The 12,166-nt window shown below is 28.6% G+C and overlaps 1 protein-coding gene across 5 annotated transcripts in view; it reads right to left on the reverse strand.

The window, feature by feature from the left end:
* Nucleotides 1-4,836: 4,836 nt before the first annotated feature.
* Nucleotides 4,837-12,166, reverse strand: part of LOC145283819 (coiled-coil domain-containing protein 149-like) — a 95,578-nt gene continuing 88,248 nt past the window's right edge. For 2 of the 5 annotated variants that reach the window (XM_080132913.1, XM_080132911.1), the window contains one exon: nt 5,798-6,381. In XM_080132913.1, coding sequence (XP_079989039.1) covers nt 5,948-6,381 — 434 coding nt within the window. In that variant the 3' untranslated portion in view covers nt 5,798-5,947. Of the gene's footprint in view, nt 6,382-11,399; nt 11,422-12,166 lie in introns of all 5 variants that reach the window. The other 3 variants (XM_080132915.1, XM_080132914.1, XM_080132912.1) reach the window with 3 other exon arrangements.

Below are 12,166 nucleotides of genomic sequence, written 5' to 3' on the forward strand. Positions count from 1 at the left end.
ACAGGAACCTGCTTAGCAGAACATTTTTTTTTTTCATTACTAGAGCAGAAATAAGGAAATGGCAAAAATGGCAAAAAATGTTTAATAGAACTAAATTTGAAGATGTTGCATCTACTATTATTCACTAGCTTAGATAATTATATGAAAGACAAAATATTGACTTAAAAAGCAAAATTGTTTGGATTTCCTTTAAAATGGATTTATTAAATTTATAAATTATTGCAAAAAACTAATAGAGATTTGTGGTGCATAATTTGACCAATAAATGCATATAAAATAAAAACACTCTTGACACGTGATACTAATGATCCACAAATTTCATTCACTTTTCATTAAATGATTGAAAAAAGTTTTGAAAAAAAAATCATCATTACTTTAAACAATCTTTAACTGTGAAGGTTTTTTTCATTATTTTTAAAGTTTGAGAGAAAAATATATGTACACATGTCTATATATATATATATATATATATATATATATATATATATAAAGAATAACAACAAATTTTAGAGGATAATTTATTTCAGCCTTAACTGGTTTCTTTCATGTCTGAAGTGAAGGTCAAATAAACTATCATTTGGTATGTACTAGGATTTTGTAATTCTTTATTTGTAAATGTCTGTATATTAAATACATTAAACTCTCAGGTCAGCAATATATTTGATATATATATTTACAGCTCCATATACTTCAACATTAAACTTGGTTTTCTTTCAGATTAAATCTATAAGTACAAAAATTCAACTCATCTATGTATATAAAACTCAATGTCTAGGTGTATGTGCCCTATAGAAAAAAAAAAGCGAATTTACATAAAATCTAACAGTGTATTCTTATGTAAAATTATCCAAGAAAGATAATGGAAGTGTTCTTGAATTTCAAAGTACAACCCAAAGCAGATTTCGTCTGGGAGCAGGGTTGAGTTTTTCAGCCATAATTTGGAAAGAAACCTTAATTTCAATGTATTCCTTCCACAAATGACTCAACAATTATTTAACACTTCTTTAGCTTCTCTTCAAACTGGAGAGGGGAGTGGAACATGAAACTGACAGTTTTAGTAGTGCTCTGGAGGCATCGTTTATTTTATTTCAGTGGCACTCTAAAGCAATAAATGTAAGATTACAGTATAATATTTAGAACTTATGTCTTTTGTTAATTTGGTGTTTGGAGCTAGAAAAGTAATATATTTAGTAAGTGGTATAATTCAAAGTATTTAATATCATAGAGAGATCATGGCATTACTTGGCAAGTAATGAATTATAAATAAAGCAATCCTACATAGAGCAGATGTTTTTAAACACTGTGTTGCCAGGAGATACAAGGAAAGTTGCTCTGCATTGTTTGAGAGTGCTCAAAACTCTAAATAGAACAGGTTTGTGCAATAATATAAAAGCACATTTTTTATGTGATACATGCTTGGAGAATAGGAAAACCTGGCATTACCTGGAAATAAATCAAAACAAATATATTTTGTAAGGAAAGTGGGGGACTCAAGTGAATAACATTTTTTTCAATGCATCAAAACAAGAAAGAGGAATGAGTGAAAGAGGGGGAGGGGAAGAAGAGTATGGAAAAATGGAGTAAGAGATGGATTGAAAGAGGTAAATTTTAATATAAAGTTGTTACACATTTCTTAGCTTTCTCTATTTTAAATTTTTATGTCTCGAACAATGCTGAGTAGTCTTGCTACTGTGTGTGTGTGTGTATGAGAGAGAGAGAAAACGATATCCACAGATGTGATAAATTATGTGGTTTTCCTATCTATCAACTTAAAGTATTAAAATAATTTGCTTAAAATATTCTCTTGTGGACATTAAAATAGATTTTTTTTTAAAAACGAATATAATTTTCTATATCCTCAAATGACTTTTTGCCTTGATAAGTGGCGACGCATCAATAAAACTAATAAAAAAAGTTAAGTATTTTAAAATAAAAAACTCATTTTGCTGTCATATCAGTTTAGAAAAATAAGTCAAGTTGTTATAAAGCATTTCTATCTGTTAAAAATGCATGAATATAAATACATTGAATATGTGGCAATAGACCACACATTCAGAAATAGATACTGAGCATAAAAAGAAAAAGAAAACAAAAAATACATTTTATTTCACATATTCTTAAAAGAACTGAACAAAAAAAAAGTGATCTGCTGTTTACATTGGTAGGTTCTGTATTATTCTCATATTCTACATTTTTTTAAAATCACCATTCAACAATATTTCTCCATATGTACACACGTTTCAGAAAATCTTAATTATCACTTTTATATCAGTAAAACTTGACAAATTCATGATTTTCTTTATCAATTCCAATTCAGATCATTTGAGAAAATATTCGCAATCAGTTAACAAAACAAAGTTCAAATGGTTCACAAGAATTTTTTTTAACTTGAACTTTCCCTCAGAATATATATAATCTATTTCAAGAACATTATATATTATTTTGATTGTCTATCAATATTTTTTCATCGGAAACTCAAGATACCGAGTTAGATCACCATAACCTTAGCTGAAGAACAGTTACACCTAGTACCTTTAGCCATATGGGCTGAGTTTCCAGTGTTTTCATGAAACTGAAGGTATCAATGAATGATCAAACTCCTGTATAGTGTTGTTAGAAATGAATATACATATTGCTTACCTAAGTTAGCACTGATCATTTCTCCAATATTAAAAACACTAATATATATATATATATATATATATATATATATGAGAACAGTCAATAACAAAAATATTTCAAAACATAACTTCATCTCAGAAATATTGTACAAAACTCACAGAATCTTCTCTTTTTTTTTGCAGATTTTGCACTTAAAAAAATGTCTTTCATAGACTGAATCCAGTTCATTCAGAAATAAGGAGTTAAAGAATGTTTATTAACAACTGATTGGAAATTAATCCACACAAGAGAATAATATTTGAGAAAGCAATCTCTCTCTCTCTATATATATATATGTATGTATGTATGTATGTATGAGAGACTGAGATGGAAACGTCTTAAAAAGATGTATATACTATTTAAACAATGGCACAATTATACAATAATAAAAATATTGTTTTATTCAAACATTGTCAAGGTCATTCATTTTTAGTAGAATAATTTAAATCTTTGTTTTAATGATGGCAGTACAACTACACTTTGAAGAAAGGAAATTCATTATAAAAGCCAATGGAAGGATGTAAATGCAATTGAAGTACAATAACTTTAATATGTACTAAGCTTTAGACACTTTCTAGAATCAAAATAATTTAGAATTTGATCAAAATTAGAATAAGCATTCTAAACATAAGGTTTTGTATCATTATATCTTGATTTTAATCTTCATAAGGGGACATGAAAGTGGTAGAAAACTAGGACAAATAGTATATAACTTATTTGTATTGATTTCTAAAGCAAGCTTTGTCCAAGTGAGGCACTGCAGCTTTTGAAATCAACAGAAGAAAGCCTGCAGAGAACAAACATAGAAGGAAAGTGTCATTTGCCCCGGGTCCCTCTTCGTAGAGATTCCCATGCTTTGGGTGTCTGCAGAGTGTGCATGTCAAGAATCTGTCTGTACAGTCACCAGAGGTCACGCCACCAAAGACAACCTTCCCATTGATCCTCGGAGCGAGTACAGAAAAATAAAGTTTGTCTAAGGAAAGGAGCTTATGTTTGTAAGATTATCTGATTTGCTAAACCTCAATTTGCAATTAATGGCATTTTACCTTTTAAATCTTTTTAACAGAGGTTTTAATTTAAAATGATAACCATTATAAATTAATAACAATATTAACAATAAAAAAATTAAAAAGAAAAACATAATGACAGTCATGAAAAAATTGCCAATTTTATTTTTTGGGGAATCGGACAAATTTTAGAGTTGAGACTCTAAATCATGAACTCTTAGAATCTAAGTGAATTCTGTTTAGAAAAAAAAAAAAAAATTTTGTGCTTTTTTTTTTTTTTTTTTTTTTTTTTTTTTTTTTTTTTTTTTTTTTTTTTTTTTTAAATTTACTTATATATTGCAAGTCTCATCATTTTGCCTGCCTATGTACGAGACCATAGCAGAATGATGCACTATTTTAATGCTTAGGAGTTTTGTGAACTTTATTTTCATGAAAACAGTGAGCGTTTTGGGCTTTTTATTAAATATATATATATATATATATATATATATATATATATATAGATAGAGAGAGAGAGAGAGAGAGAGTGAGAGATAAAAAGGAACAAGCCAAAATGTCCATCAACGTTTCATATTTATTGCAAGACTTCTTCTGGATGAATTGAACAAAATGAAATACCAGTACAATATTTGAAAATATATTTGTTGTAATGAAAAGTATGACAGTGTTGTATTTTAGAATGGAAAAAAGTCGTTGGAAATTCAAAAATTTGTAGCATTGTAAAAGAAAGTAAGATTTTTTTTTTAATGTCATATATATATTTATATATATTTATAATATATTTGTAATATATTTGACATCAAAAAAAAAAAAAATCTTACTCTCTTTCACAATGCTATAAAATTTTTGAATTTCCAACGACTTTTTTCATTCTAAAATAGAACAACATCATTCATATTCTTCATTACAACAAATATATTTTCAATATATTGTACTGGTATTTTATTTCATTCATCCAGAAGAAGTTTTACAATAAAGAAGAAACATTAATGGACATATAATTTGGTTTGTTCCTTTTTTATCTCTTTGTCGGTATACTATTTCCATTATTATATTTATATACATATATATATATATACATATATATTTATATACATATAAATAACTAACAGAGACATCCATAATGTCATCATATAAAAACTAAACAAAAAAAAAAACAACAAAAATATGCCCACAAGAAAATGTCTGCTTTATGTGCTTCCATTGATCTTGCATTTCCTCTTTCTAAGATGGTGATCCAGGTTTAAAGATCAATCAGCAACTTAGATTATAAAATATCAAAATATTCCTCATCTTAAATTAAATAAAAATTCTTTGTGGTGTCTATTTACTTACCTCCCCATGAGAGCAGAGTTTGACATAAATTTTGGGGAAATCAAAATCCCTAAAAAGGGGAGATCTGGATTGGGACAAAGTTAAAATTTGCCTCAGTCTAGAAGAATTTCTACTTCACTAACCAAAGACACAACAGATGAAGTGTAGTATCAAAACAGATGACACACTTTGTTCCTAAGTAAAATTGCTTAAAAGGTTCCAACAGTCTTTGTACAGGATTATTTCAACAAGAAAGATGAAGATGCCATAAAAGAGAAAACACAGTTGGGAAATGTCTGACATAAAGACATTTTTAAAAGAAAAAATGTTTATTTCTTTCCAGATATAGAAAGAATCTGTTTACTTTTATAAATGGTGAAACTGATCAATAATATCATGTGGTGTTTATATTCATATATTTTTTTAGCTGGAATTATTAAATCATATTGGAATTAGAAATTGAAAATTAAAAATGTTCATCTTTATGTAATAAAATAAGACATCCTGAAAATGCCATGCCGTTCTAAGGCTGTGTTCCCATATAGGAATGTTGCTGAGTTATAAACAAAATATTGCATAATGAATTGTGTAATTTACATTTCAAAGGGAAAAAACAAAACCGATTATGAATATGAATTGAATAGTAAGAAATTTGGTTAAAAATAAAATGTAGAGCTAATTAGGGCATGAAATATCAGATGACATTAAAAAAAAATAAAATGACACAAATTTAGTTGAGACCTAAGTTTTCTTTTGGTCACATTAATCATTTGTGAATAGAAAATTCCATAAAAATTAATGCTTATTTTTAAAAATAAAAATGATTTTTATAATTAGTTTCTACAAATGTAAAAGTTTCTCAATTATTTGAAATACGTGTCCTTCATTAGATAAAAAGTTAAGGATATTAACGGAGGCATTCTGTGCTTTTTTTTTTTCTTAAATCCATTACAGTTTTGTTGTTGCTATACTTGAACATTGACAGCATTTGAATCCGGGAAGAGGCTGGCTGGATCTCCAGAGGCAAACATATGCTTGTCCTGAGTATCTGTGGTTCTGTGTACCTCCAGCAAATCTGGCTGAATATTACTCGTTTCCTGATGCTCATTACACAAATGAGAATCAGAGGACATATCTGTGGAAGAGAGGTTTTCATTGAGATATAGTCTATGAGAAGGTGATGTTGTCTCACTGTTGGAAGTTTTTTGATGCACTGGGGAATGGACATTTTGTTTTTGCGTCACTTTGACTGCAGCCGTCTCAAAAAGTTGCCAAAGCTTCAGCTCGGTCGGGTCGATGACACTCTCTTTAGACACAGTCTCAGTTTTAACATCATTTTCCACAGCGTTCTTGCATTTGTCAGTCTCAGTTTTCTCTTTGACAATAACTTCTTGTCTACCTGAAAAAATGAAATTTATTAATTCAATTTTTGCTCGCTTTTGGATGTGAAATGTGACAAAAAACATGTATATTTTATTTCATTAAATGCATCGATGGAAGCTGATTTGACTTGGACTAAATAGTTGCAGTCTACATCAACCAATGTGCATGCAAATAGATGTAACACTATTTTTATGGACAGACAGAAAATTACAATGGGAGGGGGGGGTCTAGGTTCTATTTCTTGGCAGCTGTAATGATGGGGAAATCATTATTCTGCACTATTGTTAGTGAGACATTCTGCAATATACTCTGTTTATTTAGTTATTTTGTTGAGGACCAACATACAAAGTTGGTTTGAAAATTATGGGGCTGGGTGTGCTATTTGAGTTATAGGTGAAAAAGGTTTACATAAACTGTATTATAATCAAATAGGATCCTGCTCATGGTTCCATCATCCCTACATGCAGAAATTTACATTCAATGTGAATAAACATTCCATTGCTCAACTCCCCTCCCAGGTTACCTCTCTATAAATCTGGTTCCTATCACAGTAGCAATAAATTATGATCACACACACAAGCTCCAACTGTCGTTTGGGCGATCAGGTTTCGATCCAGGCTTGAGGTAGTTGCTTGTCTAGCCACACTGATGAGCTGTGAAACAACGAAACAGTACTGTATGTGGATGACTATATATATATATATATATATATACACACACACTTAATAAAAAGAAATCTTAGCCATTGATAAAGAGGGAAGTGTGGCATCATATGTTATGAACAATAGTTCTCTCTCAAATTTTGTCCGAAATTTCTGGTGGCACAATAATATCTAGAATGGTAAACTATCTTTTAAATTCCAAACTTGGTAGCCATCCAGAATTTTATCTTTGGCCGAATGCTCTTTCACTCATCCTTAGATAAAAAGAGACAGGCAGATAAATAGATAGAAAGATAGATTTTGCTTTTATTTTAAATGAATTTAATAAGAATTATTTTCTTATTAAATTTGAATCTAAAAGGGTATTATTAATGCAGGAATGGCTGAAACTGTTTGGAAAAAATTTGAACACTGTTTATAATAAGCATCGCATGCATGCACTTCCTATCATGTGATTAAGATACAAGTAAAAAAAAAAGTTCATTCTGGGAGAAGATTTGTGACAAGAGTTGGTCACTCTTCCTTCTGCTGCAGAGCTGGACCAAGTATGAATAAATGCATTTAAGAGTTTTTGTATGAAATCTGGTCAGTTCTTTTCTTTATTTCCTAACCAATACTTTGTGTTTTGTTATTTTACAATAAAGAAATTCAAATACATTTCTACATTTATTGAGTTCTCACTATAAATTGTATTTGATTAAAAATATATAAAAGAAATTTAGATTTATAGAAGGCAATACAATGCATAAAAAGGAATCGCGTATCCCCGACTTATTATGTCAACGTAGAAATTGCTATGTAGTTATTGTGCTCTAAGCATTTTCTCTAGTTCATTTAATGTTTGAAAATTATTTCAATAAATAAGTTATGGGTATATTGTGTTTTTTCTTCACCTCGTTAATAATTTGACACACTGAAATCAATAGATATTCCTATCTTCTGCCATAGTTTCGCTAATCCTGCTTTAAATACTTCTATTTTCTGACTGGAGTAGCTGAATAGTATTGTAAGCACTTTCTTAAATATTAAAAAAAATGTAAACTCGTTAATAATTTGATATGCAGTGTATATATATATATATATATATATATATATATATATATATATATATAAATTCAGGTTTGAGATGTTCAAAAGTAGGGACTAATGAATACAACGAGGTTGTTAGATATTGCTTAATAACAAGAGCAAAGTAATTTTTTTCCATGGCGTTGAATGGTTCAGGGTCGCCTGACGAAGTCTCATTGACGGAGACAGATAGCTGTTTGTAGCAACAAAATGTAACTGTTTACCCTCGAATAATATATATATATATATATATATATATATATATATAAAATAGACAATTGAAGTCAATGTAATCTTTGCTGGATGGAGATTATATATATTGACTACATAAAAATATATTCTTACCATAGTGATTTTAGAAGAAAAAAAAAAAAAAATAACAATAAAAGAAAATGACATATTGCTTCAAAATTCCTCCTTCTAAAGTTTTGAAATTGAACATATAAACACGACTTGCATTTGAAAAGAAAAAGATTCAAATTATGGCATCAAAATTTACTTTGTTTGCATCTTATGGTATGCAAATGACTTACCTGGCAGTAGCTGTAAGAAAAGAGAAAGTAAGAATAAAGCATAATTAATAACAGGCCAGTGTTAACTAAGCGACAAAAAGAGCAGAAATTCAGGTTACAGAATTGGTTGGTTAGTAGGTTAATCACATTTTTATTAAATTCAGCAAACTTTTAGTGATCTCTATCTGCGTTTGTTGTATAGCATGATTGTGTGTGTATGTGTGTGTGTGTCTATAGATAAAAAAATAAAATTGTGTGTTTGTGTGTATCTAACATCTCGATATGTTTTACAAAATATTTTTAATTAATAATCCGTTATTTATTGAAAAAAAAAAAGTTTAATAACATAAAGTATTAAACGAAACCTTTTATTTCAAAGATAATTTAATTATAAAATTAAATCCATCACAAAGCATTTGTTTTCCCATCTGACAACAGTAGGGTCTTTTCAAGTCCAATGTTAACAAATAATTGTTGAACAATTCTTTTAAATAACCAAATTCTGCCAACTTTGAATCATCATTGTTGTCCCACCATCCACCTCGAGTGGCCTTAGAGTTATTATTATCTCATTAGTACGGAAAAAAATAATCAGCTTTTTACATCCAATAATTTTATAAATAAAAATTAAAGATACATTATCTTCACAAAATTAATCATAGTTTTACAACAATTTGGTTTAATTAATAATTTAATGATCAAACGATAATCTCATAATTAGATTTAATTATCAAAATCCTATAAAATGAGGGTACTCTCCTAAAAAATAAAAAATGTGCATAGTTAAAGAAAAAGTGAAATATCTTTTCGATATGTAACATGTATATTTTAATATAAAAAATTTGTCATCAACAAAAAAAGGAATTAAAATTTATAGAAGAAAGTAGAAATATTAAAAACTGTATACTAAAATGCAGGAAAAACTTATAAAATAATTTTAATAAAACATTTTTCATATAATTTTGGAAAAGTTATGAAAAATTAGTCATTTAACCAACCAAACAAACCAGGTTTTACTTTTAATGTTAAAGTTAGTTTTCCAACTAATATATCTATTGTAGCCAAAAATATTGAATATTAACTTTGTTACTATTTTAAACACAGGTGGAGGAAGGAATAAATTCATGCTTGTCCCGAGGGTATCATCGAATTGATATTTGTCTACCATAAAATAAAATTATATTTAATAAAAAAAAACAAAAAAAAACTCATAAGAACTATTTCCAAAATTAATTTTATAAAATTAAAAAAAAAATCCAGCAATTTGCATAATCTGCCTTATCTGCAGTAGAAGAACTCATTCACTTGAGTTACATTTCATTTTTCTAACAAATTAAAAAAATATTATTTGTTAATTTACATCAAAATACTTCACATGTATACAATTTAAATGTCTGCATTTGAAATGTATTACATGAACAGTTTGCAATTTTCTAAAACTCTTCCTTCTCCCAACATACTTCTATTACATACAAAAAAAAAAAATTGTCATTTTATAATGCCAAATTCACTTCTATCTATTGCCTTTGATATTCAACATTTAGAGGTGACAATACTTGCTGAACCAACCATAAATGTCATCTGAAAACACTTTAGCATGAATTTTCACAATTAAACATAAGGATTGTTAGGAAATAAAGGAGAAGAATTGATTTTCTGGCCACCATTTTTTTTAAAGTAGTTTTTGTAGACATTTTTCTTTCCAACTTTTTGTAATGATTATTATTTGAGTGACACTTTAGTAAAATCAAAATGTAAAGAAATTTTATTAGTTTTTATTAATACCCCCTCTCCCCCGCACACATTTTTCATTTTATTTATCATTTTTAACATGTTATATCATTGTATTTTTATATGTTTGGAATTCAGTAATGATGTATAACCACCTTGACTCTTAAATACTGGCAATCCCCAATTTTGGTGCTGTGGGTTCCCTTCTATCTTCCATGCCAATTTTAGCCTTAGCAATCACTGAAGATACATACACTGGTTTATAAGCTGTACTCACTGCAAGTCACAACTCAATGCAAGTCACAACACAGACACAAATATTGTGTCACTTGCTGAACATAGGTTGGTGTATGCGTCATTAGAGCCTTATTGGCAATCACTCTTTTTGTCTAGGCCTATAATCTCCCAAGTCCAGGTTAAGATCTAAATAATCTGAAGTGTTCGATAGGCTAGTCTCTTAAATATATCTATTTTTGACCAGAAATCCTAGATGTCCAGTCTTTCTCTCAGTCACTCCCCAGACGATCACCAGAGCCAGCTACAACTGCTTGTTTCTATAGTCAACAAAATTTCTGACAGAAATCAGAAGCAACTAATTGTCAGAACACGATGCTATCTGGCAAGTTTGATGGATTCATCAGCCGTTTTATCATTGCTCATTTACTTTCTTATCATTTTGTATTGTCAATCATTTCATAACTTTTTCCAGGATTCCAGCTGGGGAGGAGGGGTTAAACAACATGAACAGAAATCAATTTTTATTTAATTTGTTTTAGTTTATTAAACCTCATTTTTGTTTTGTTTGTTTATTTAATAGCCAACTGAATTCCAAATGAATTTGGATTCAGATTTCCAATCTCACAGTTCAATCAGATTTCCAGCCGATTATTATGCTCCTCCCCACCCTCTATTAATAACAAATCTGCATTTGATGCTGCAACTGATGGTGAAATGGATGTGTTACAATGCAAGTTGATTAATTAAAGCCAACAGTTGGGAAAGCAAGGTGGTTAAGATACAGCCTGGGCATTCAGAATAAAAAAAACAGTGTCAAGTTTTACCTTTAATAAATTTGATTAAAGCCTAAAAGATGAAAGAAGAAACAATTATTTGGGATCCATTTGAACAATTCAAAATGTTTTACATGCGAACAGACATTTAAGAAAAAACAAAAAACATAATTTGTGTTCAACCATGAAAAAAAAATAAATAAAAAGAAATTGAAAAAATCTTTCAAGAAAATCATAATTTGTAAACTTTCTTAGAATTCTTAATTGATTGATAAATCTAATAACAAAAATATTAAAACTTTTTTTAGATAAGCAAATTGTATTTTCTTTATGAAATTTCAATATTCTATTTTTTTTATCTTTATCAAGTTATGTAGGTTTATATGCTTATACATTTGGATGTATAGGATTTACTCCTAAACTAATTAATCGATTATCATGGATTTTAGAAAACAGCTGCTAAGTGTAATAAGTCCAAATGTGGACTGTATTTAGTTTTATAAAAAAGGGAGTAAAAAGAAAGTGAAAGCCGTTTGTGAAAATTCGAATAAAACTTGTGACTTTTTGGTGGATTTTTTTTACAATAGATATTAGACATCAATTAATAAATATTCCTAAAATTTCAATTTCTTGGGATTATTTTAAAGGAATTTTAGGGGCACAATATCAGCATAACCTTCTATTTGAAAATTAAATATTTCAGATTTGCATTGAATTTGATTCATAGTTATTAGACATCAATTAAGCAAATTTTCCTGAATTTCAATTTCTGCTTTAGACACTTTCTAGAATCATAACAGATTTTGATCAAAATTACA

Source organism: Euprymna scolopes, chromosome 8 (assembly GCF_053919585.1).
Source record: "Euprymna scolopes isolate OS-2025 chromosome 8, ASM5391958v1, whole genome shotgun sequence".
In the NCBI taxonomy this organism is placed as follows: Eukaryota; Metazoa; Mollusca; class Cephalopoda; order Sepiida; family Sepiolidae; genus Euprymna; species Euprymna scolopes.